Source organism: Colletotrichum lupini, chromosome 10 (genome assembly GCF_023278565.1).
Source record: "Colletotrichum lupini chromosome 10, complete sequence".
NCBI lineage: Eukaryota > Fungi > Ascomycota > Sordariomycetes > Glomerellales > Glomerellaceae > Colletotrichum > Colletotrichum lupini.
This window is the reverse complement of record NC_064673.1, coordinates 949,976-974,038: the sequence shown is the minus strand read 5'-3', so window position 1 is coordinate 974,038 and position 24,063 is coordinate 949,976. Positions and strand designations below refer to the sequence as shown.

At 53.9% G+C, this 24,063-nt stretch overlaps 8 protein-coding genes across 8 annotated transcripts; 2 read left to right on the top strand and 6 right to left on the bottom strand.

Annotated features, from left to right (window-relative positions):
• Nucleotides 1–459: 459 nt before the first annotated feature.
• On the bottom strand, nucleotides 460–1,798 carry CLUP02_17495 (uncharacterized protein; the record flags this gene model as incomplete). The annotated part of the gene is made up of 3 exons (XM_049296404.1): nucleotides 460–1,184; nucleotides 1,249–1,483; nucleotides 1,559–1,798. The coding sequence occupies 3 exons, from the start codon at nucleotides 1,796–1,798 to the stop codon at nucleotides 460–462; spliced, it is 1,200 nt and encodes a 399-aa protein (XP_049137628.1).
• Nucleotides 1,799–2,884: 1,086 nt separating this feature from the next.
• On the bottom strand, nucleotides 2,885–7,089 carry CLUP02_17494 (uncharacterized protein; the record flags this gene model as incomplete). The annotated part of the gene is made up of 3 exons (XM_049296403.1): nucleotides 2,885–5,788; nucleotides 5,912–6,759; nucleotides 6,810–7,089. 3 exons carry the CDS (start codon nucleotides 7,087–7,089, stop codon nucleotides 2,885–2,887), a joined length of 4,032 nt encoding a protein of 1,343 aa, XP_049137627.1.
• Nucleotides 7,090–8,115: 1,026 nt separating this feature from the next.
• Nucleotides 8,116–9,090, bottom strand: CLUP02_17493 (dual specificity phosphatase; the record flags this gene model as incomplete). Its single annotated transcript, XM_049296402.1, has 1 exon — nucleotides 8,116–9,090. One exon carries the CDS (start codon nucleotides 9,088–9,090, stop codon nucleotides 8,116–8,118), a length of 975 nt encoding a protein of 324 aa, XP_049137626.1.
• A 1,422-nt stretch (nucleotides 9,091–10,512) lies between these two features.
• On the bottom strand, nucleotides 10,513–11,836 carry CLUP02_17492 (peptidase family M28; the record flags this gene model as incomplete). Its single annotated transcript, XM_049296401.1, has 3 exons — nucleotides 10,513–10,785; nucleotides 10,843–11,586; nucleotides 11,648–11,836. The coding sequence occupies 3 exons, from the start codon at nucleotides 11,834–11,836 to the stop codon at nucleotides 10,513–10,515; spliced, it is 1,206 nt and encodes a 401-aa protein (XP_049137625.1).
• Nucleotides 11,837–13,413: 1,577 nt separating this feature from the next.
• Nucleotides 13,414–14,232, top strand: CLUP02_17491 (uncharacterized protein; the record flags this gene model as incomplete). Its single annotated transcript, XM_049296400.1, has 1 exon — nucleotides 13,414–14,232. One exon carries the CDS (start codon nucleotides 13,414–13,416, stop codon nucleotides 14,230–14,232), a length of 819 nt encoding a protein of 272 aa, XP_049137624.1.
• Nucleotides 14,233–14,679: 447 nt separating this feature from the next.
• Nucleotides 14,680–16,548, bottom strand: CLUP02_17490 (AFG1-like ATPase; the record flags this gene model as incomplete). The annotated part of the gene is made up of 5 exons (XM_049296399.1): nucleotides 14,680–15,565; nucleotides 15,633–16,083; nucleotides 16,145–16,236; nucleotides 16,293–16,399; nucleotides 16,453–16,548. 5 exons carry the CDS (start codon nucleotides 16,546–16,548, stop codon nucleotides 14,680–14,682), a joined length of 1,632 nt encoding a protein of 543 aa, XP_049137623.1.
• An 866-nt stretch (nucleotides 16,549–17,414) lies between these two features.
• On the top strand, nucleotides 17,415–18,676 carry CLUP02_17489 (uncharacterized protein; the record flags this gene model as incomplete). The annotated part of the gene is made up of 7 exons (XM_049296398.1): nucleotides 17,415–17,459; nucleotides 17,551–17,619; nucleotides 17,678–17,847; nucleotides 17,929–18,079; nucleotides 18,219–18,361; nucleotides 18,417–18,543; nucleotides 18,596–18,676. 7 exons carry the CDS (start codon nucleotides 17,415–17,417, stop codon nucleotides 18,674–18,676), a joined length of 786 nt encoding a protein of 261 aa, XP_049137622.1.
• Nucleotides 18,677–18,760: 84 nt separating this feature from the next.
• On the bottom strand, nucleotides 18,761–20,718 carry CLUP02_17488 (uncharacterized protein; the record flags this gene model as incomplete). The annotated part of the gene is made up of 10 exons (XM_049296397.1): nucleotides 18,761–18,912; nucleotides 18,970–19,032; nucleotides 19,164–19,261; nucleotides 19,355–19,693; nucleotides 19,734–19,852; nucleotides 19,965–19,998; nucleotides 20,056–20,161; nucleotides 20,226–20,237; nucleotides 20,382–20,467; nucleotides 20,525–20,718. 10 exons carry the CDS (start codon nucleotides 20,716–20,718, stop codon nucleotides 18,761–18,763), a joined length of 1,203 nt encoding a protein of 400 aa, XP_049137621.1.
• Nucleotides 20,719–24,063: the final 3,345 nt, after the last annotated feature.

Below are 24,063 nucleotides of genomic sequence, written 5' to 3'. Positions count from 1 at the left end.
CTGTACTTGAAAACTGCGCTCTGATCATTTACTAGGACCGATGACTCCCGAATGTCTCTATAGGAGAAGAAGGCAGCCCAAAAAATAATGAGAAAGAAATTCGTTACTTCAATCCCCGTGCATTGTTTGCTAAGCTTCTATTTTCTACCTCTTGGAAGCACAATCTTCAACTACAAGCCCCGCCTACCTCCTCTGCATCTCATCAACCTAAGCAGCGGACCGGCAAACATTATAGTCTTACATGCACGTGGAATATGCATCGAGATGGAATGATCAACTCCCTGAATTGAACGTGAGAAAGGGGTACCCAAACCAGACCGGGCCCGTCATCCCTACCTCGAAAGAAGACAAACATATAAAAGATAACCCAAGCAAGCCGCCCGCCCTGCACCAGAAACAGACGCTGTCAAATTTGGATTTTCCCTCTCCCTCCCTCCTTCACCCCACCAGCTCTCATCTTCATCTACTCGACTTCTCATCCTCAATCTCCCTCCGCAGCTGGTCAAGCACACCCTGCCGCGACGCGAGATGCGTCTCGAGACCCTCAACCTGCTCCTTGACCGTCTGCAAATCATCCGCTACCCCCTTCAGCCCACCACCGCCGCCCTGGCCCTTGCCGGCACCGCTCTCGAGGTCCTTGAGCTCCTTGCGCTTGTAGTCGAGCAGCTGCTCGAGCTCGCGCTTGACGAGAGCGGGCTTGCCGTCGCGCTTACCGCCCTTCTTACGCTCGACGTCGGCCTCGATGCGGGCCATCTTCTCGTCCAACTCCTGCAGCTGCTTCTTGAGGCGGACCTCCTCCCAGTCGTCCGTCTTGGCCGTGGAGAAGTCGGTTCCGCTAGACTTAAAGCCGCTGCGGCCCAGGCGGGTGAGGTACTGGTCGCCAAACTTGGCCTTGCGGCCCGTCGCCGTCGAGTCGTCGGCCTTTGTCGCCCATCGGGAGGCGCCGGGGGTCTGGTTGTCTAGTTGGTAGTCGATCTGGTTGCGCTCAAATGAGGCCCGGAGGGAGGCGGGGACGGTGCGCGGAATGCGGAAGCCTTCGTGGCGGTTGTTCAGGATGTGAAGGAAGGCGAGGCAGGCATCCTTGTTGATGGATTGACCAGCTGAGGGGTTGATGAGGTTCCAAGCGGAGCGGATGTCGGTGTCGGGAACGTCAAGGGATTCGTAGAGGTCCTCGAGAGCAGTGACTGAAACGAATACACTGTTAGTAAAAGTGACACGGCGAATAGGGGCCCGCGCAAGTGAACGTACATGCTACTTGTCCCCGTGCGTCCCGGTTCTCTTGGTATATCGACTCGTACTTGGACTTGTCCGCTGGGCTCATGTACCAGTCGAATCCATCCTTCAGCCCTGGGGAGTCTGGATCGTCGTCGACTTGCTCAAAGGCCACTTGCCTTCCTGTGAGCGCGCGATTCGCCTGGACGAGATGTGCCTTGGACTCGGGGACGAGCCAATCGGGGAGTGTCGTTGGGACATCTGAGTATTCCTGCCCATCCGAATGCGATTAGCAACTCTGCGCCATTCTCTCTTCCGCTGCACATCCAACTCAAGGTATACTCACGCCATTCAGGATATCAAAAATAACTCTCATGGCAACGCAAAACTCCTCAAAGTCGAGATTTCCATCATTGTCGACGTCGGCGAGATCCCACACCCTCTCGAGCTGGTTGTCCGTCAGGCCGCTATTCTTCAGCACCGGCGCGGCCTGTTCTCCCGTCAGGAACTGGCCGCCGCCCGTCCGGGTGGAGAAGATGTTCCAGTACGTCTCGATTTCTTGTGCTTCGATGCGAGGAGGCGCCATGATGTGCGGTATGTGTAGATGTGTTCTTGTACACGGAGGAGAGCGTCGGTGGACGGAGGTTGACGAAGGGGGCCGGGCGAGCTTGCTCGGGCTTCGTTCGTGTGGCGGGAACTGCGGTGCGCAGATAGATGATTTTGTCTTAGGAGACTGCTTGATGTAGCAATTCGACGGAGATTTGGAGGATCTCGTGAACCGGAGATGGTGAAGGCTTGGCCGGAGAGGTGTCGTTGTTGCTGAGTGGATCGTCGTTAGGCCGCGTGGGACGGGAGCTCGGCCAAGGATGTGGATTTGGGGTAATCGGCGGGTTGGAAGTGGGAGGCAGTGCTTCTGTAACTTGGCTGAGCGTGCGCTCGGTGAGGGAAGCTCGGTGATGCAAGGTCGACCCACAGCTCGCCGTCACCAACCCCTGTTCACTTAGCTCAGCGCTAACTTACATAATACTGGTGGCATTTCTGACGGCCCGGATCAACGACATCTCACGAAGCAGTTATTACATCACGAACCAAAGTGGACGTCATTTTGGGCAACCTGATATTTTTCCTAACTCACAACAAATCGCACTGATGCGATGGGTATCTCAACAAAATTAAGGGGCCTTTTCCCCAAGAAACCGTTCCCGAATTCCAAATGGGTATCATCCTCCGAACCAATGTCATCTGTAAGCCATCCATAGAGGTATGTGCAAAAGAGAAAGCCATCCGAATCCTGAGTCCTCCCCAATACCGAAACCAAATTCTCCAAGTAGGAGCGCGATATGCAACGAAGACCAAAATCCGTCTCGTTGAAAAAGTGAAAGAAGCAAGAAAAAAGACCGCCGATGTAGCAAGAAAGATCTCGCAAACCAGGAGACCCGATGGCCGTATGTCTGGCATCTTGGGTCAACTTTTCTGCTGTAATGGTGTTCTTTTGTTTTTTTGGTGCTTTTTTCTTTTATGGTGCCTTATAGTAGGCAGAGTATGTCCCGCGATGCAATTGATGTATTCTTGCCGTCGAGCCAGGCTTGCAACCTTTCGCTTCTTGACACTTTGATGTTCATCGATGCTACTAGATCGCTGTAGGAATTCTCTAGCAAGGTCATCGGCCGAATCACTTGTCTGCCTGTTCGTTTTCTTTGCGCTTCTGAGCGGCGGCGGCCTTCTCAGCTTCAATCTCTCTGCGAATGCTAGCGGTAACGCCCGGGAATGGGGTTGGCGCAGCCTTCGGCTTGTAATGAAGCGAGTAGATGCTGTTGGGCCACGAAGCCATGTTCATAGCAATGCGCTCTCGGGCAAGCTGCATGGCAACGTCAGAAGGCCACCCCTTCTCGACCATCTTCAAGGCATAGTCCGCGCCATCGGGCACCGATACCCAAAACTCCTCGTATGTCTCATACTGAGGAGGGAACAACCTACCAAGCTTGTCCTGGCGAGGACGTCCTGGGGCCTTGAGATCGACTTTGCTCGAAGAGTTGTTTGAGGCAGTAGTATGCGATGATTGCTGGAAAGACGAGCGTTTCAGAGCTGGCGCTATGGCTGGCATGGAGGGCTCTAGGATCTCGATGTCGGGTTGGGGTGTAAGTGCCGGAGGGCGAGAACAAGCTCCAGAAAGCGATGACTGACGCTCGACAGTAGCAGACGGCTGCACTGTAGAAGTTGACGACGCGGGCATACGCTCTTGGCTTCCCGGCTGACGACCGTGAGTTGTGAAATCGATCACTAGAGCAGAGAATGGGTTCGGATTCGAATAGGGACTAGGGACCGAGGATTGACGCAGCTCACTAGCTGACGACTGCATGCGTGAAGCAGAAGCCGTGGGCATACGCTCTTGAATTTCATCCTGACGACGACTATACTCTGTGGGTGCAGTTTCCATAGCAGTGTATGAGTTCGAAGGTTGATAGGCTCTAGGAGTCGACGATTGACGCGGCTCAGGAGCAGACGGACGCGCGCCAAAAGAACCAGGATGAGGCGTGCGCTCGTAGCTTGTCGGTTGACGGACACCAGCTCTGGGTTCGGGCGCCGGAAAAGTAGCGTATGAACTCAAAGGCTCATAGGCTCCAGGAAGCGAGGATTGACGCACGTCAGTACCAGACGGTCTCATTCCAGTAACGAAAGACGCGGGCATACGCTCGTAGCTCGTCGTTGGACGAACGTCAGCTCTGAAGTCGGTATATGAGTTCGAAGGCTCATTGCTGTATCTAGAGACTGGGGTCATTCTGTCCTGGTACTGGGCAATTCTCTGCACGTGAGGCTGATCAACGCTAGCTTGACGGCTGCTCTCGGTAGACTGGTTCGTCTTCGGTTTGTTTCGATGTCTCCGACTCGGCACGGCACCTTTGGCCGCCTGCGGGAGCATTGGCTCGGTGCTGGGAACTGGGTTGTTCGCCGGAGGTGTAGCAGCATTCAGAACGGGAGAACTGTTCGCGGGGGTCTGCATAGTCGTCGACTGGTTTGTAGCTCGCTTCACGGTAGCTTGGCTCGCGGTAGCTCGGTTCATGGCAGCTTGGTTCGTGGCAGTCTGTTCCGTGGCAGCTTGGTTTGCAGCAGCCTGATTCGCAGCAGCAGCAGCATCTTGCGCGGCAGCGATGTTTTCAGGTCTGGGATACTTGCGGGGACGTCCTCGGCCACGCTTGACGGGTATAAGTACTCCGTCAGGACCCATCACCTGCGGTTGGGGCAGAACGGCCGCAGCCTTCTTCGCAGGGCGGGCTCTCTTGGGCTTGGGAACATAGTCACCATCGCTGTCATCAGCCGCACGTTTGCGGGATGGCTTGGTAGAGCTCTTGGTGGATGGAGCTTCGGGACTATCCATGCCCATAGCCGGAGTTCGGGCTGTGTTGGTGTTTCTCGAGGGAGGAGCGACCACGGGTCTCGCTGGAGTAGCAGCCATAGGTCTCGCAGACTCATCAGTCAAGTCAATGACAGTGCGTGGGCGCGAGTCTCTGGCGACAACCGCAGGGGTGTTGTAGGAAGTAATTTCTTCCTGGACTGGAGGCATGGGAGCTTTCAATGCGAAGCGAGGCTCTTTCTCTGTAGATACCGCGGACACCTCAGAGCTTCCAGGGACTCTAGATACCTTCGAAGCCTCAGAGATTGTAGAGCTCTGGGGAATATTGGCGACTGCAGAAAATTCGGGGGCTTCGAAGAGCTTGGGGGCATGAGTGACCGCAGGTGCTTCAGAGACTTCAGACACTCCAGGAGCTCCAGACGTATCGGTGCTCGGCGTCGGATGCGAAGGCTCCATGTTCAAGTTGGAGTTCGGGTTGGCGCTCGGATTGGCGTTCGCGGCGGCTTTCGAATTCGCGTTGGAGTTCGCGTTGGAGTTCGCGTTCGAGTTGGCATTCAAGTTGACGTTCGAGCCCTCCTCGGTATTGTTCTCCTGCTGGCTGGCCTCCGGAGCAACACTCTGGTGAGCGTTCGCCTGGATAGCGGGCACCTCCGGTCGAACAACTGGAAGTAACATCTCGTCGACGAACCAATCGGGTTGGTTGCTGTAGAGATGTTTCTTGTAGTCAGCTGACTGGAAATATTCGTAGGCAGGTGAGTCGGAAGGCTTCCTGTTGGGGTCCACCTCATCAATATAAGAAATGAAGGGCTGAGGCACCGCTGAGCTTGCGCTCTGTGGAGTCAACTGGTCCTCATCATGAGCCTGCAATACGGGGAGAGACGGGTTCGTAGAGATGCGAGTATGGTCCACGGGTGGCTCTGGCTCTGCGAAGAAGGGGCAGGGCATGAGATCCTCTGCCTCGGGCAGGAGTCCTTCGAAGTGGAACAAGGGGTCGGCCGGCAGATTGTTGTCTTGAGCCTCGTGGGATGCTTCTTTGAGTGCTTGATCATCGGGAAGCGGGTACTCCTCATATTGATCATACTCCTGCGCCTGAGCGACTTCAAGGTTGCCATCGGCAGCAGACTGGAAGCTCTCATAGGAGACAGCGGGGCGGTTGCGATACTTGTGGACTTCGGTGGGATTGTAAAGCTCGTCCATGTCCAAGTTATCAAAAACCCATGCATACTGCTGACCGTTAGCCCAGTTCTCGTCTTAACTTCAAAGGCGAGAGCCACCGAGGTTCACGTCAAGAACAACGGACGAATTGCAAAGGAAGACATAGAGATGAAAGAATAAGAAGGAGCTTACCTGATTGTTCTCGCCAAACATTGGGCTGTTTGGAGCGTATACTTGACCGGCACTGTGAGGCTCACTCACTGACTCTGGAGTAGGAGTGCCATGCTGCTCTGTGGGATTGGTCGCAGACGATGTGCTCGCCTGGCTGCCCTTCGTCAGATCCAAAGGAGGGAGGTATGCTTGAATCTGCAATACCCTGTTCACCAACTCATGGTACTTCTCGTCGTACTGATCGTGCCAAGTTTGCGATCCGTTATGACTAGGATTTTCGATGTCGTGCACATTTGGACCATTCTTGCCTTTCTCAAGGATGGCAATGCAGGAGGCCAGAATCTCCCGCTCAATTGGAATCTGGAGGAAGCCCTCTGAGATCCCGCGGCACTTCTCAAGTCCTCGGATGTGCTCGCCTAATCCTGTTTGGCACAAGTACTGGCAGGCTCTCTCGTACTCGTCGGGCTTGATGGTGTGAGTGGGAAGATCCGGCTGGTGCAGAAAATTCACGCCGTCTCTCGATGGCCCTTGGCCATGGATCAGGTCGAGGAGCTCAGAGACGCCCATCTTGTCGCAGGTCTCTGCCCACCCCTGGATCAGGCGGTGGTACTGGATGTAGGCCACAACAAAGTCAATGACATCTGGAGTGGTTAAGCCCAGAGCCCGGGTTGCCGAAGCAAAGGTCTTGGAGTCACAAAGGACCTCCAGCAAGACCCATTGGGCGCCGTGGCTGAGGTGAGCCCAGGCAATGGGCTCAACCTCCCCAGGCTCTGGGCTGCCCCAGTCCATGTTTGTCGAGAGCCCCTCGCCCTCGTCCTCGCCCTTGGCCTCACGCACGCCCTCCGGCCGCTCATCCTCCTCCTTCTCCTCTGCGGCTTATTAGCGGGATATACGATGAGTAGGAGTAAGAAGTAATTACCGTCGTCACTGAAGTGCTCGGGGGAGGGGTTCTGCTCTCGCAGCCAGGCGTCCAGCTCGCCCCGGTCTCTCGCCTCTATATACTCATCCCCTGGACCGCGCTGGTCCAGGGGGATGGTTGGGAAGGATGCCCAACGAGCCGCGCCGGGGTCAAAGACCGGGTCTGGGTGAACCCAGGCCGGCCTTTGAACCCCGAGCGCATACGGCTCCTGGTACCTACCCCTCTGAACTGCCTGAGTTGAGCGCCGCAGCGCACGCTTCCGGCCGCCCGCTTCCTCCATCTTTCGATGGGTATTAGTATGCGATATTCCCCTGGGGGGCGGATTGGGAGAGCAGCAGCGACTACTTACTTCAGTGGTGATGGTGAGTGTGATGAATTTGAAATGGTGGATGAGGCAAGGTGAGAGGTAAGTGGGAAAAGTGAGGTGCGGGTTGAGAGAGTGAGAGAGTAGGGCTTGTGTGAGAGTGAAAATATGGGTTGTTGACAGCCAAGTGAGATTGTTTTGACCAGAAATCTCGCGTTCGTGAGAGGGATGTATGAAGAAGGAGCAGTGGGGCCTGGAAGAAAAAATCAATGAGGCGGCTGCTCCTTCCTCGTTGTCATGGAAGGATTGAGTGTAGGGTGAAGTGAGATGAGATGAGTCCTGCGACCTGAGGTTCACCGGAGGTCGGTCTCTCCCCATGGGATAGCCTCATGCAGGCTTGTTTACTGGCCCAGGGGGTCAATTTCTATCCCGGTGGCATGGTGTAGTTGCACTGAGGGTGACTACAGCGAATTGGTCCTTTCTATATCATGATTCGCATCCTTTCGATGGGTGATCTATCTACCGAGGAAACACTGAGAATACGACAATAACAGCCCGTGGCCTATCCTAGAAGAAGAATGAGTAAATAATATCTATGTGAAAGTTTCATGAGACCAATTTGACCTGCATGCTTGTCTATTACGTAAATAGTTCAGACCATAGTCATTATATGTGTGACCTTTTGTACTGGGCGTGTCTATCTATGCAACAAATCATCTTAGAATGGGCACAATTTGAGACAGTGTAAATGCTGGAATCTGATAGCGGTGAAAGCAGGTCTAAACTGCCCTAAGAGAAAGTCGTTGCCGACTGAAACGGGTATACTGACTGACACCTTTGACGCCTATCCATGTTCCCAAAGCAAAGTTCTAATTCCCCATAATGAGTCTGCTCCTAATGACGGCTGAAGGCGGTCTTCCTGCTGACGCCAAAATCACTGATGCAATGCCTCCGCTACAAATCTCTTCAGCTCCAGGTCTCTGCGATCGACTAGAGTCGCCCCTACGCGACTGTATCCCGATCACGAAACGGGACAAATTTGCCCCTGTCCTGGTACCGCTCACGATCCGCGGCGAATGTCTCATATCCTCCGCCCTGCCTGTCCTCGTCGTCAAGAGTTGTTTCGATACCGCGCTTGCCGCCTCTACCGGTGTATCCTTGCGACTGGCCGGCTCGAGGAACATCTCTGGTCACATCAGAGACACTTCTTTGGGCATTGAGGATGTCTTCGTATGCTTGTAGCATCCTCTTCCCATCCTCGTCGAAGTTGGCGGAGAATCGTTGCATGGAGACAAATTGCACGGATGAGATCATATCCTTTCCGTACATGGTCATGATGTAAGCTGCAGCAACGAAAGCTGACCGGTCGTTTCCAGTTTCGCAAACAAGGAGAATCTTGCCACTCCTGAAGCTTTCATCATCGACTGCCATCCGGCCTTCCTGCGCACCCACAACTTGACTGCGATACACGTCGATCAAATGCCCATTGATTTTCCTCACCACCTCTGGGAAGCCACGGATCAATTCAGAGTTGTCCAAGACGTCTAAATATTCGACTTGTATGCCGAGCTTCTGCGCTACCTTGTCGACACTCATCAGTCGAGCTTGAGCCACCCTGGCATGTCGTGTAACAATGACCATGGTGATTCCCTCCTTGGCAAGCCAAGCTTCGTCGCGAGCAACAGATAACGGACCGAGATATAGGAAGTCCAGGAGCGTCTGTGCCTTTCGTCGAGCCTCGTAGTTCCAGCCAACTGACCTGTCTGTGGCAGTCTGTGTCTTGTCCCGAGTTATGATTCTGAGATCCTCGCTCGTAAGGCGCATGGCATCGACATTGTTGAATGAGGGGGTAAAGGCGCAAGTAGCGTTGCCTTTAGCAAATGTCATGGGAATGGGTATATAGGGAGGACTGGGGGGCCTGTGGCTATACGGAGCTGTGGCGATGGCATGCTCTTTCGGCTCCTGGGGTTCCTCCATGTTTGCTGATGCTCAATGCGGGGTTTAATGAAAAGCAGTCGGCAATGAGATGTGTTTCGTTGCGGGAGTGCAAGACGCACTGACTCGAGGCAAGCAGTGCAAGGTGCCTTTGTTCGCAGTGTTCGTAGGTTGCTTATACTGTCTTGGCACACAAGCAAAGCTAGATTGCCGAAAAGTTGATCAAGCGAAGAAATGGGAATCAAAGCAACGTTCCGGGCCCCGTTATGAGTGAAATCGAAAAGGATAAGACGTTGGCTGAAGCGGTGGTGGTTTGGATGATGTTGATGTAAAGTTGAGAGGTGGAGTAGGAAAGTACAGAATCTGGGTTGCAGGCTTGCGGGAGGTGTCGAATCGGCAGACTGGGCCGGAGCGAGCTTAGACCCCCTGTGCGGCGGGCGTCTGTACATACAAACCCGCCCCACTCTGAAGCCTAGACCCATCGGAGACGTCCTGGAAGCAACCTGACCATGTGCCAATCCCAAGTCCAACGTCGCTTCCCCAGAGCAGAACCTTTATGGAACGGTCACTTGCCGTCGCATGCACGTCAGTGACATCACCTCAGTATCCTCCTTACCTGCCAAGGTTCGCAGTCTACCTTAAGGTAGGAACGAGGGCAAGACTGCAGTTGAGAGGCATCTTTGGGCGGGGCCCATGCAGCCAATTTGATTAGATAACCAGGCGACTTATGCAGGTACCTAAGGTACTTAAGTTTTCTGGAGACCTTAGTCAAGCCATCTTTCCACGGAGCCTCCAAGAGATGGCAACATGCCTCTTGGGACCGTGTCAAGTCAAGTCATTGAGAGTTTAATTCAAGCTGACTTTCTCTATCGCCAAAGAAGACGCCAGTGGGCGACCAGGACCACTTGCTGACGGTTCATTGAGCCAAAGCCTTCACTGGGATATCAACTGTATAACTGAATGCAAAATGTAAGCTTGCCGCACACCAAGACGCAAAGGCGATGCTGCTCTTCTTCACTAGACAATCCAGACAGCGAGTCTAATCCGATAGTAAAATGAATGAGGATTTCAGCCTGTATCAAAAATAACTTCCGTTTAGACTTATTAGTGAAAAATGATATCAATCAAATATCGATATCTCGCCATCCGCCTATGGGTGCCTCCTTCCAGGTTCTAGATGAACATCACTGTACTGTTGATGATGCGGCCGCCTTTTCGTAGCAAAGAATAACTACACGCGATTGCTGAACAGCTGCTCGAAGGCCCGCCATTCGGCTTTACGGAGTAACCTCTCCGCCGTAAATGGGCCGGAAAATAATGGCGCCAAAGGGCAATTCGATCATATAAGCAACTTCCACGGGCGAGCGTGATGAGACGTAATTTTATCGCATGAAAGCATCATCTATTCAAAATACGTAGGGCATCATAACTAATATCATGCGTGTGCATCATTCATCCAGCCGTTTACAACTCCTCGGAAACCTGGCCTTGCTTCTCCAGAGCGGCGAAGTCGGTGAAGCCAAGCTCGTACACGAGGCCAAGAGTCATCTTGGCGTGCTCAAGCATGTGGTCAAACGACAAGTACTTAATGTTGTCATCGGTGCTGTGAATGTGCTTGTCAGAGTCCTCGAAGGCAGACTCGATCACGAAGGCGGAGGGGTAGCCAGCCTTGCTTGCAGAGGCATGGTCGGAGCAGGCGTATCCACACTTGGTCTCGACGTAGGGAACCTTGCAGTACTGCAGTTATGTGAGTACAAGCTCGTGCCAGCAACTATGGGGTTCATTTTGACTTACCTCGACGATGACCTTCTTGATGAAGCCGGTCAAGCCGGGATCAACAAAGTCGGTAATGACACCGACGCTCTCAGGCTTTCCAGCATCGAGCGTTCCTTGAACAAATCCAGTCATGTCCTGCTGGAGCATGGCCTTGATGTCGCGTCCATCCTGCTCGTAGGACGAGAAAATGGCCTGGCTACCAAGCAGACCGCCCTCCTCGGCGCTGTACCAGTGGAACTCGATGGTGTTGTCAGCCTTGCCAGAAATGACATCCTTGGACTTAAGGAGGGTGCGGAAAGCCTCGAGAATGGTCATGGAACCACTGCCATCGTCATCGGCACCGGGCGCGGCGAGAATGGAAGGCAGCCACAGGTTGATGGAATCCTGGTGCGCACCGATGACGACGGTGCTGTTAGACTTGCCCGGGATGGTGACAATGATGGAGCTCTGTTGCCAGGTGTGGGGGAAGGCCTCGGCGTAGACGTGCTTGTCGGCACCAGCGTCCTTGATGATGGTGTTCAGCTTTGCCAGAAGCCATTCGGAAGACTGGCGGCCATAGTCGGACTTGAAGTAGCGGGTGTGGAAGCTCGTGAATTTTTCCAGGTTGGTCTGGATCTCCTTCTTGTCAAGGTCCTTGATGAGAGGCTTAACCTTGTCCTGGAGGCGACACTTCTCGGGGAAGACGCTCTTCTTCGTCTTGGTGTGGAGGCGGTTTGCACCGAATTCCTTGTGGTCGGTGATATCGAAGAAGCGGTTTCCGTTCTGCGAGGCGTCATGTCAGCACTTCTGCAAATAAAAGGAGCGGTGATGAGGGGAATCGTACTCTGCGAAGCTCCCACTTCTCCTCCTCAGTCACCCAGCGAGTGTTGCCTGGGGCGAGTTCGATCAGGTACTTCTCGGGCTCGGAGCCGGCGGGATACAGCTGGACACGGTTGATCTCCTCCTCAGCAACAAAGCGAGCGCTGACCGAGTGGGCCAGCACTGCAAGAGGCAAAGCTTTGGCGACCTTCATCTTGAATGAAAAGTATGGGTTGGTGATGATACAATCTGAGGATGATGTGGGAGGTATGTAAGGTACTCAGGTGGATGTTGTTGAAGGGGACGGGAAGATGGCTGGCGTCATGTCGGCAGCAGTGATAGGTGCCTAGATAAGATAAGGTAGCTAAGCGTCAGCAGGTCTGCGACAGCTCGGCAAGCTCCCCTGTCTCGAATCCATCCTCACACATTCCCCGCGGGTTGCCTGGGTGCCTGGCACGCCACCAATGCTTGCAAGCGGGTACCTTGCCTTAGGTACGTACCTCGGATGTCCGTAAGACCGGAACAGATGAGATGCCTTACCTAATCATCCAGCTCCCATGCAGTAGGTACCTGACTTAACGGTTTCCTTCCCCTTCATCTGGCAACACACAGTTATGTAAAGTTGCCACTGCTATAACATTGTTGACGGGTTCCTTAAAAGACTCAACCTCGCTGTTTCGCAGCATGTTTCCTGCAGGCAACGTGGGTTCTTACCCTTCTGTTTTAGGCGGACCCCCAAGGTATTCGGGCGACCCGATGGAAAGCTCCAAGGTAGGTAGGTACCTTAAGGCTTACCTTTATGAGCAACTTTCGTCTCAGCGAGCCAATCAATGCGGGCACCTTGTGATCATGCTTAGCCATCAGTCACCCTGAGATTCTTCATCGCCTCCCGCCAAAAAGCAAAGAGGAATACATGCAACACCAGGCATTCGCCGGTCGTCTCCGACCCGACTACTACTCTGGCCCTCGCCGGTTTATCTAGGAGAGAGCGGACGGGATCTCGAGTTCTCCAGCGGGTGTGGTCGCATGTACTTGGGTTGGCGCCTGGGGAAGCCCAATTCCGCATCGCACTGGGCTACCGGCACTTACTGCTGACGGATGCTGGAGCGTGTCGGAGCGGGTCTACGTGCCCCATAACGTCTCGGACTCGGCGTCTGGTCCGTTGGAGGATCGCGGGGCCTCTCTGTACTTAGTAGGCACTCGTAGGATACCTTGACTACTTACCCAAAAGATGCTGAAAATTCTGTCGTAAGATCTCTAGACCCGTAGCCCAAAATTGATCGCTTGGTGGGTTTTTCAGCATGAAAAGACACACACGGTACCACCCGTTTCCAAGCCTGCCCGTCGTCCCGTTCGTGTGGAGCTTCGGTGCTCATCGGACACCGGTACCGACTTACCTCTTTAAGCTCGTCTGAACACCAAACATCGACAGCCGCTACCTTACAACATGGAGTGCTGTCCCGAACCCCCGACAACGTTTAATGGGCGAACAGACGCCGGGCTTGGACCTGTTACTTTGCCATCCTCAGGCAGTAAATGATATCATGAGGGGAGCAACCGCAGGTTCCCCAAGCACATCCCCGCCGCGTGTATAAAGCGCCGGTTGCAGCCGGCGCGCATTCCTAGTGAGATGACCTGCATGTGTTCCTCCTGCATTCGTCCGACCTTGTGAGCCAAGCTAGGTAGGCTCACGATATATCTCGACCACATCTCTTGAATCTAGCCATCTCACACACCAGCACCACATCCATCCAAGCTCAATCGCGCACGAAACGAGTGCTGCCTTCTAAGATGGCGGCCTCCAAATCCGAGAAGCCAAGCTTCGACCTCATCAAGCGCGGCGTCAAAAAGTCCAATGTGCCAGGAACCCTCACCTTCCTCGGCCTCCGCGGTCTCGACCCCTTCTTCCAATACAAGCTCGTCGCCGGCGGCTGGGGCGCCGCCGCCCTCGCCAAAATCGGCATCAACACCATCCCCCTCAACGTAGCTGCCCTCTCCACCACGGGCGTCGCCATCCTCGACGACCTCCACCTGCCGCTGCCGCACCTCATCCTCCTCGGCATGTCCGTCGGCTCCTTCGTCAAACAAGCCTACTGGCTCGTCGGCATCTCCGCCGAGGAATTCCCGCCGTCCTCCGCTGTTGGCGTGAGCTTCTACAACACCCTCGTCAACAGCGCAAACTCCCTGCTCCTCCTCGCGGCGTCCACCTCCGTCCTGACCTCCCCGCGCGACTTCCCGGGTACCTCTCTCCCCTACCAGGTCGTCCTGGGAAGCGTCCTCTACGGCGTCGGCATGTTCCTCGAGACGGCGTCCGAGTGGCAGCGCAAGCAGTTCAAGGCCCGGCCCGAGAACAAGGGCAAGGTCATGCGCGGCGGGCTCTGGAAGCTGGCGCGGCACATCAACTACGGCGGGTACGCGCTCTGGAGGGCGGGGTACTGCATGGCGGCGTCAGGCTTCATCGGGGGTACGATCATGGGCGTGTGGCAGGCGGTGGACTTCCTCACGCGCGGCGTGCCGGCGTTGAATGAGTACTGCTCCAAGCGGTACGGCGAGCAGTGGGTTGACTTCAAGAGGGAAGTGCCCTGGGTTCTGCTTCCCGGTATTTACTAGTTTGCCGTAGATGGTACTATCATAATACTTTTCCCACATATGCAATCGCTGGTGGCCTTCTGGGAACAAGCATGGCCAAATGATGAGAGTCTGAAATGAATCCCGATCATCGAGATGTGTTGTCTTGACTGAGCCGAAGAATCATGTCTTGAACGAGGCTGGTTTATATACATAGACCTTTCGGCCAAGATATGCGAGTTTCCCGTAATGCAGTCCTGCCGTAGCATCATAAACGAACCCAATGCTCATGAAAAGACGAAAAGGGGGCCGTTGGCGCATGCCACCACCTAGATACCCCGGACGGGTAACATATAAGAAACAAGTGAGCCCTCTTTTCCCAACAGCTACAGCCATGACGCAGCCCAAAGCTGGCAGCAACCCAGTCAAAAAGGGGACGGCCAAACGGGGTAAAATGCTTTCCCTCTGACGTTAAAACAACGCTCGCTTCTACATGCTGTCCTCCATCTGCCGACTCCGGACCTTGGCCCAGTCGTCGCGCTCCTTCTTGCCGCCCTGCTGCTCCAACCCCATACCGCGCTCAACCCACTCCTTGCTGCCCATGTGACTCAGACGCGACAGCGCGCGCGCAAACGCAAACGCCTCCTCGTCTCCCGAGAACAGGCCCGACATGCCCTTGATGGAATCAATATTATGGTCCAGGTCCTCCAGGAGATGCGTCGCCGCCGCGGTATCACCACCGCTCTGCTGCTGTCCGGCCTCGTCCTTCTTCCCTTGCTTCTCCAACGACTCCTCCAGCTCGGCGCGGGAGACGAACAGCTCCGTCAGCGGCTTCTCCGTCGTCAGCACCAGCTTCGCGTGCGACTCATACACGGCGTCGATGAAGGTGATGAAGCGTCGGGCGAGGTCGCGCTGGCGGTACGTCATGCCGGGACAGTCGGTGATGACAAAGGCGTCGTAGTTGCGCACCAGCTCGAGGTAGTCCGCCGCCGACGTGGCCTTGCCGATGAGCTCGTCAAATGTGAACCACGCGCAGCGGCCGCTCACGCGCGGCACGTGGATCTCGCGGCCCCAGACGTTCTGCACCTCCGGGTGCGGCTCCGGGTTCTCCGGGTCGCCGAGGAAGCGGAACCACTTCTCGGCGTGGGAGGTCGCGTGCGCGTCGAGCGGGGTGTGGTACACGCCCGAGGGCGGTCTCGGGATCTTGCGGTAGTCTGTCGGGGAGTCCAGGTTGATGACGTGGAGCCTGCTCTTGAGCAGCTTGATCGCGGGGATGAAGGATTCTCGCTGGATGCCGTTCTTGTAGAGTTCGTCGGGGTGTCGGTTCGATGTCGTGACCAGTACGACGCCATGTGACATGAGCGCTTCTAGTAGCCTGCCCCCCGGTGTGTCAGTTTGCGACAGTGTTCCCTCTTCGCGCGCGGTTTCCCTTTCTAGCTCACCTTCTCAGAATCATGGCGTCTGCCACGTCGGTACACTGAAACTCGTCGAAACAGAGAACGTTGCCCTGCGCCGCGATCTGCGCTGCCACAAAGGGAACGGCGTCGACGTCGTTGCCGTGCTGCATCTTCATCTTGTGTAGCCGCTTGTGGACATCCTGCATGAAGTTGTGGAAGTGGATACGCGTCTTGGTCTTGACTGAGCTCGGCAGCGTGTCGTAAAACAGATCCATGAGCATCGTCTTGCCGCTACCGACATCGCCAAAGAGGTACAGCCCGCGGGGCAAGTTGCTCGGGATCGCTCCTATTGCAGCCTCGGCAGCCTTTCCCCCGCCGAACCAGGATCCGAACATTGACTTTGCGGGCTTGATGGACTCGAGAGTCGGCTGCTTCACTTCGGGCGCATGGTAGTTGACCAGCTCGTCGTGGAGGTGCTGGAGGCTCTGAATGATACCTGTCCCTCGTCAGCATGTGATTCTCCCCCCCTGCCAATGTCAGCTCCTGGGAGCGCAAACTTGCCCCTCTGATGCTCGTCGTTGCGCAAAATGCCGTTGTCGACTCGGCGGTCGTATTCTTGTATCGGGCCGTGTTCATCTTTTGCAGCTGCCTTCTCATTAGCCCCCCTTGCGCCACCAAACTGTTTTCGCGATTCTGGTTCCCTACCCCTGTTTCCCTCTGTTGCTGTCGCTACCGCCGAAGCCGTCCTCCTCTGGCCCCCATTTCCGGTTTGTTGCGTAAGGATACTCGGTAACGGACGCAACCTTCCAGCGCTTGTGTTGTGTCTATTAGCAAGGCAAGTTGTGCAAAGGGAGCGTCGGTTGACGGCCTGGTCTGTGATGCCTCGGGTTCGGGCGGCAGAGCCGTTGAGCGATGCGCCCACTATGCGGAGGGGAAGTGAGGATGCAGCTGCACGGCGCATGGTGGCTGGTCAAGAGGGACCAAGGTGAACAAAAGTCAAATGGAGAAAAAAAAAGTCTAGGGGTATTAACAAGAACAATGCATGTTGCAAGCATGCGCGCGCTGTGAGATGATCGTTGTCGCAGTGTTTTGGGGACACAACCAAGCGGCTTCGGAGATGTCTCGTGGGATTGAAGGTGTGTGTGAAATCAACAAAAATAGACTGGTCGGCCGGTAAAAGATACCGGAGAAAATGACGCTATTGCCTGCCCGCGGGCCGGCTCTCACAACTGGCGCCCGAATTGACACTAGCACTGGAGAGACGGTGGAGAACCTATAAGAGGCCCTGATGCCTCTATCCGCCGTAAATTCGATGGTGGGGAAGCCGAAAGATGCCGAATTCCGGACCATGCCGACTTCGGTCAGACTGACTGGCTGACTGCTCACCGAAGGTGAGGTTCCTAAGGGTGACGCTCAGGCCATGATCTGACTTCCAGTTCGTCTGTTTCCTCCCGAGCTTTCATCTGAGGAGAGGATTGGCACTGGCCAAAAACGAATTGGAAGTATTGCTCAAAGTGCTAGATGTTTCTTTGGTGGTCTTCCTTTCTCATTTACCCTGAACTTTGTCTAATTGCATATCGTCTCGAAGGAATCGAGATAGGCAAAATAACCGTGTTATTCACGACAGCTCATCAAGCAGATTCCATAAAGACGCCGACGAGCAACCAGGGAACGAGTGTTCCATCTAGCCTGCCCATATCTTTATGATTTCACTCATATGTAAAACGTTTCTTTTTGAGAAGCGGACTTTAAGTACATGCATCATATCATCCTAAGCCTTTTTGTTCAGGAAAGCGAGCTTACCTCGACCAAGGTTCGCTGGGAAAAATGTTAAACAACAAGACGACGCGAATGAAGAATCGACAAAATGATGTACTGCTTAGTATCGCTTGTGGCGCATCTCGCTTATGGTCAAAGGCAGGGAGAGAGGCAAGCGATCTAAGTTCTGTTCACACATACATAGTACTCCCTGTGCTACCAGTCAAGCTACCCGCCTGTAACTCATTCTTGCATCATATTGTTAGATGGTCGCGTTGAAATTCTATGTTTTTATAGATCAAAGAACTGTCATTTTGTGGATGTCGATGTAGTCCGGGATTACTGGATATGCTTGCTTCCAGGAAATGGGAGGGGCGGGTCAGGGATCCTCGATCCGTGTCATCTACCTGCTCAAGTATGCTGGAGCAAACACTGGCAAGTCTGTTCGAGTTTCATTGCGCCCAAGACCTATAACCATCCTTCTGTATATGTGGATAGAAATGTGAAGACCAAAGGTCCTCGCGGCTCGTCTCGCTACCTCAAAGAAGACAGCGGTAATTATAACCTCCGTGGCATGATCCAGCCTCATAGCCCCTAGATCCGGTACCGTTGAGCCTGGGAGTAACATGCTCTCCGACTTTTCAGAGCCACATTACCCTTTTATACATAAAATGGCCAAGACAACTCAAAATCCCCAGCAAACTTTTCCTTCATCTATTTTTACCCTAATTTGCGTAAGTCCAAGAGGTGAAGCTACACAGTTGGATGGAACACTTACAACATTACTCACATATCACTATTCTCCCGTTCTTCAATCTTAGTTAAAATTGGGAGAAAAGCCTGTCTCTGGGCCTGCCCACGCCATAAACATAGGTTCGCGAAAAGGGGGGGCCACTGCGAGGTTTCGATCCTCCAAAAATCAGCGGTCCTTCCGCGCCCCGCCAGCCAGCCAGCCAGCATACCTTTTGCAGCTCTTTGCGACATCGCGCCCGTCTAGGCAAGAGCTTCGCCGTCTTGTGCATCAGACCCTCGCGAATGACGCGTCTATATGGCTTGTGGAAGCAGTGAAAGGGATGGGGGGCACCCCAAGCACCCACGCACTCAACGCACTCTCGCCGATCTTTGGTCGGCAAAGGGGCTGGCCGGATGGACAGGCCGCAGCACAACATCGCGAACGCTGTGCAACATCACTAATGCAGTAGGAAGAATGAGGCATTGAGAGGGGGGTCATTGCTCTGCTTTGTCACAAGCATACCTATGGCTTGATTCTGATCCTTCATTCTTACAATGAGCTGACTGAAGCATCCTCTCTTGTGCAGATTGCAGCTTGAGCTGATTGACAACGCCTCGTGTCTAGAACGAAGGCTGTGGTCTGGGAAGCGGTCTGCCCGCTTCGACCCTCGCTAGCCCAAAGTCTAGAAGTTGTTGGGCTTGAAAATCAGTAAATCCTGAATCCCGGGACGGGTCTCAGAGGTATGTCTGAGTAGGGTAGTGATACCTAAACGCCTGTAAGTGCAAGTGTCCAAAGGCGGGGGAGAGCGGCCGATACCGATTCTAGACGGAGAGACTGTCCCAGACCTCGAGAAGAAAGCCTTGGCTATCGCACGCTATAGCCTCGGATCACTCTGGTATTCACCGTCGAGATCTAGATCACGATATGAGGAGGCAAAGAGAAGAGTCCAGAGACCTGGACGTATGTTGACTGTGGCCCCGCGTCTGATCCGAGTCTTACGAATGCTTCAAGTCGACGACGGAATTCATGACCAACATCCTGCGCATTTCGTGGATGTGCAGGACGCTAACCGTACTCTTAGTCACAAGACTCCCTTTCCAAAAAGCGAGGGAGAATTCTGGGGTTCAAGTTTCCAAGGTTACCCCGGCGGCCAGGCCATGTGGTCGAACGAGCGAGCTCGTTTCTCGTCAGCCATTTGCAGGACCACACGCAAGACCACACTGGCTGCTTTACTACCACAGCGTGTATAGTACATTCCTCTCAGGTCCTAATACACTTGGGTGCGCAGACGCGGCCTACAGCCCAAAGTCCGGCGTATTCGTTCAGCAGAGAGCATGTTACCTTGGATAAGGTACAGAAGCTCATGTCCACAACCATTGGTACTGATTTCAAGGGAGTCTCCGAAGAGCGAATAGGTGGCAAACAAAGGAAAGCACCAATCAGCCCTCGGAACACATCCATCGCAATGGCTGGGCTGGAACTTGATGGACCAATTTCGAGCCATCCTAGAGCGAGGTGGCGAGGCGAAAGCAAGCCCCAGTGATTTCCTGGCACACTTCTTCGATGCTGTTCGGAGGCCGGGAGCTCCGACCTCCATAGCGTTTCTCGAGTGAGGCTGTCGTGTGGGTATGTGTTGGTAACGACCGTTTCATGACTTGGTAAAATTGCCATAGCTCAAAGCAGGGCAGTAATTCAAGTAGGCCCTATTGCTGGCGAGTGTTTGGATTCCTCCCAAGTTCACACCACAACAATTCATGCTGCTTGCTGTGGTCATCTGGAATTGTATCGTCAGTGACCAGGAGATTGACTGTTCATTTCTCTGAGCCCTGTCCCGAAAAATGGGGGAGAGAGAGCGCTCACCGAATTGCTCCTCTCTAAGTACGCACGGATGAGGCGTGGCTCCTTGTTATCAGTATTCTACTGGTGTTTATTCTTAGCTTACCTTTTTGTTCCTCCAGTGTCGTTGTTCTACGACACAAAATATTGTGCGATGTTTCGTGGTACTGTCTTTCTTGTTTATGAGATTGTGAAGTGGGAACTTTAATGAAAGTGCGGAAATGTTCGAATAATGCCTCCTTTTCTCCTCGGGGATTTAATCATTCAAAGGAGTTGCCGGACCTCGCGGGCTCAATTAAGAAATCCAGTACCAGACAACATGCCTTCCATCCAAGCCGTCAGCAATTCGAATGCCGGCTCTAACGTCTTGCTCGGTATAGCACGTATTGAAGTACGGAAACATGTCGCCACAGCGAACGATGGTCAGCATTCCGGAATTTGCAATTTTCTCGGCCCCGGTATCTCACGACGAGGCGTAGTGAGAAACGTGGGAACGATGAGGATTCTCGGCTGAAGGATACATTTCCTCCGTTTGTCAGCGGCTGGTTGAGGCCTCAGCGGCCCGAAGTTCGTGATGTGGGGAGATGTTCTTCCCCAGCCCGAGAATCACCTTCCTGATTGACAAGCCGGGAGATCTTGTCTATCAAACTTGCCATCATAGTCATTTGGGGCTCCGTTGTAAGGCAGAGGCGAGAGGCCTAAACGTGGAGCTCTGGGACGGTGTCCCCGCGATATTGCCCTGCAGGCACATAGCTTGAGATCAGTGTCTAGAGACGTGGAGCCAGGCGAATAAGAGCTGTCCATTTCGTCGATAACAACTCAATCAAAGCAAATTCGGATCAAGTCCAACCCCGGCATCTCTTCAGTCAAAACATAGCATTTACGCCGAGCTCGATACCGAATGGAGGTAGCATACCGAAATTGTGATATGACTGCTACAATGCCGCTCTCTGGGTTTCAGCTGACGTACGGTACCGAGTTTGCAAGCACCGGTTCGAGCAAGCAAGAATCAGGTACCTTGTGTACGAAAGCCAGGCAGATGTCAATATCCTATTACATAGGAAAAGTCGATTTTGAGAAGGTGATGGTAGAGGAACTTTGGAAGAAAGCCATCATGAGTTGGCTGACCCGTTGGTCAAAGCGACTCAAAGCCTTGAAGGAAGGAAGGAAGGAAGGGAAGAATGCGCTGGTTAGAGAGGCGACAGCCGAAAGGAGTTCTGGTGGGCAGCGGACCAACGGAGGAGCTCCGATAGCCGTCCACGGTCCAGTGGCTGTTGGGCAAAACATGCGGTGAAAAGGGTCTCGGATGGCGCGTAATCGTGGCAATTGCGCTCCCCAGCAGAGACTGCTGCCGAGACGTATTCTCCCCAGATTTTCTTTTCTTGGATGACATGTCGTTGCATGCTAGGCATTTAGAACTGGTCGCAGCCGGTCTGGTCGTCGTTGACACCAGGCCATGCTGTCAAGACTCAATGGCGAACTTTGATACACATATCTTCCAAGGACCAAAACCTGTTTGTGCTCGTTGTCGGCCGGCGTTGGTGAAATTATATAAGTATGGCAGGCGCCCGTATGGAGATATCCGTTCCGATGCTGACAGGTTGCGAAGCCTTTCGAGATCGATGGGGGGGGCCGGGGTGACGATCCGGAGGTGTGTTTCAACAGTCGTCTTCATCAGGCTCATGGATGCGGCATCCACAATAGCGACCACGCGTTGGCGGCATGGGCGGAGAGGAACAAAGGTAGCAAGAGCAGGGCTACTGCATGAGCTTCGCAGCAACGGAACGCATCCGCGAGTCCGTCAGAATGCCAAGAGTTTGCGGGTGCACAGACACCACAGATCCAGGGCACGTCTTATCCGACGTGTGCCAGGGCCCGCTGACCGAGGGTCCAGTTCTCGGAGCGAGGTACCGGCGGGGCGGAGAGGAAGGAGGGGAAGGGCGAGACCGTAGGCGAGAGGCTAGAGCCTATGCCTACCTAGAAGTACGGAGAGCGGTAGGCAAGGACGAATGGGGGCGAAAAAATAATAAGAAGCCGCATGCTGAATTCTGTAACCGAACTTAGTCAATGTGAAAAAAAAGGAATCTTTAGTATTCACTAGCCACAATTACGGAGTTTCCCATATGGAGTAGGTATGCCTGACGTGCCACAGATTACGGCCGTGGACGATCCGAATGAGTGGAAATGACGCCTAGTTACGTAGCCGATTATGTCCGCTTGTCGTCAAAAAAGATGGTGAAGATGGAGAGCCCCTGCTATGTTGCCGGGTTCGGGCCAAAAGCATTCGAGAGGCTGCGTGGAAGAAGAAAAGAACTGGAGAGGGTCATGATGTGAGTGTTGTGATGGGCTGGTAATGTTCTGGGAGGCCGGAAGTTGGTACGATTCTGGAAATAACGAGTGGGTCCGGACGTAGTTTCGGACACTTTACTCCTCGGTTGGACGATCCTTAGCGCCGACGTCGCCCCTCTCCTCCCCGGTCGAGGAACCTGGGAGCATCAAGCAAGCAAAGCAAGCAGCACTGAGCAGGCAGCTGCCAGCACCCATTGTTTCCCAGGAATGTAACTCTGTGAGTGATCATAGGAAAGGTGGGGATGAGTAGGTAGGGCGTGGGGTGGAGTACAACCCGGTGACATATCCGTATGTTGTCGGCGAATACCAATGGGAAGGTACACTGTACACTGCAGAGTACGTGTATGCGTAGCAAGTACGGAGTAAGTAGATACAAAACTACCTTAGTGCCTTAACTACACAGTAGAGTACGGGTAGATTGTACGGATACGGGATACTCCGCGCGGGTGCCTCCCCTTGGAGGCTTGGGTAAGGTACCTTGTCTATTGCCTTTGCAGACTGCATGGCGGAGGGTATCTTTACCTGCCATTACCTTACCTAACTTAGTGCCTAGTGCGGCGTGCCTGCCGCCTGCGGCCGGCCCTCGACATCAAGCCCGCTTGCTGTTGCTGTTGGTAAATCACATCTCGGCTTTTCACAGTTGGTTCTTGGACCCCGGTACCCAGCTGAAGCTGTGGCGTGGGCGCCTCTGTCTCACCGTGTGCTCTATCCGCTTTCGTGACTAACCCGAACTCGATCGCTCCATCTAGACCTGCAGAAAGATACCACGTTGGACCGGGTGGATGGGGCAAGACTAAGGTAAGCAAGCACCTGATGGCCAAGTCTTGCCTGCCGGCTTCAAGTCCGCTGAGCAAGTTCTAACGAATCACGTCTAACACATAAAATGGACCCTGAGATACCGGAGGCCGCTCGTGGCAAGGGCTTGGCGCCTTGCCATTTCCATTTCCATTTCCATCAAATCATCCTCTCGACATTGCCCGACATGTTCAACATCCATGGTGACGGGCCTCAAACTAACGCAAACTAACACTCTACTACTTCTAATTCGACAATCTGACAGGTAGCATTTCTGCCCGCTCTAGATCCTGCTTGCCCTCGATGGTCAAGTCGAAAACCCACCACAGTCACAAAGGAGCTATTCTTGTCGTCATTTCCGGCCATCACCGTTGCATCGTGACACCAGTCGACAAGCCCTGAATCCTTCAGTCGATCAGGCACAGCAAATATTCATGATTACTGATGTCTAGGAGCAAAGAGGCATCTGTATCGCAATGTCATTCGTTGCCTCGTGCCCACCTATCATCCCCTCGTCCATCGCCACCAATCTGCTGACTACCTGAGATCCATAGAACAAGGACAGGCTCAGTCAACTTCTGGATCCGCATCTCTCGTGGTGTGCGTATGCCTAACATTACAGGACAATGATACCTGCGCAAGCGTCTGCTAGATGGCTATGCTCCTCGTCGAAGAGTCGCCATCTCCTTGAGACCTCCGACATATGGCACGTTGCCCAATGGCAATTCTGTTACAAATTTCGGCTTTATCTTGTGCTCTCGAGTATCCACCCCAATGGATGTCTTGCAGCAGCAAGAGGCTATCTTCGAATGGTGCCGCCAACGGAAGGGGAAGCGTCACTTAGATCCAAGAACCGGGAAAACAGGGTGTTCAGGATATCACGGTTGACGATCTGTGGCTTGCCGCCAATGACACGCCTGGATTCTTCCCCATTCAAGCTTATCCTCTCAGGCGGCTGTTGAGCATTCCGGATCTGTCGTTCGTTCCCCGTTGAAAGTCAGACAT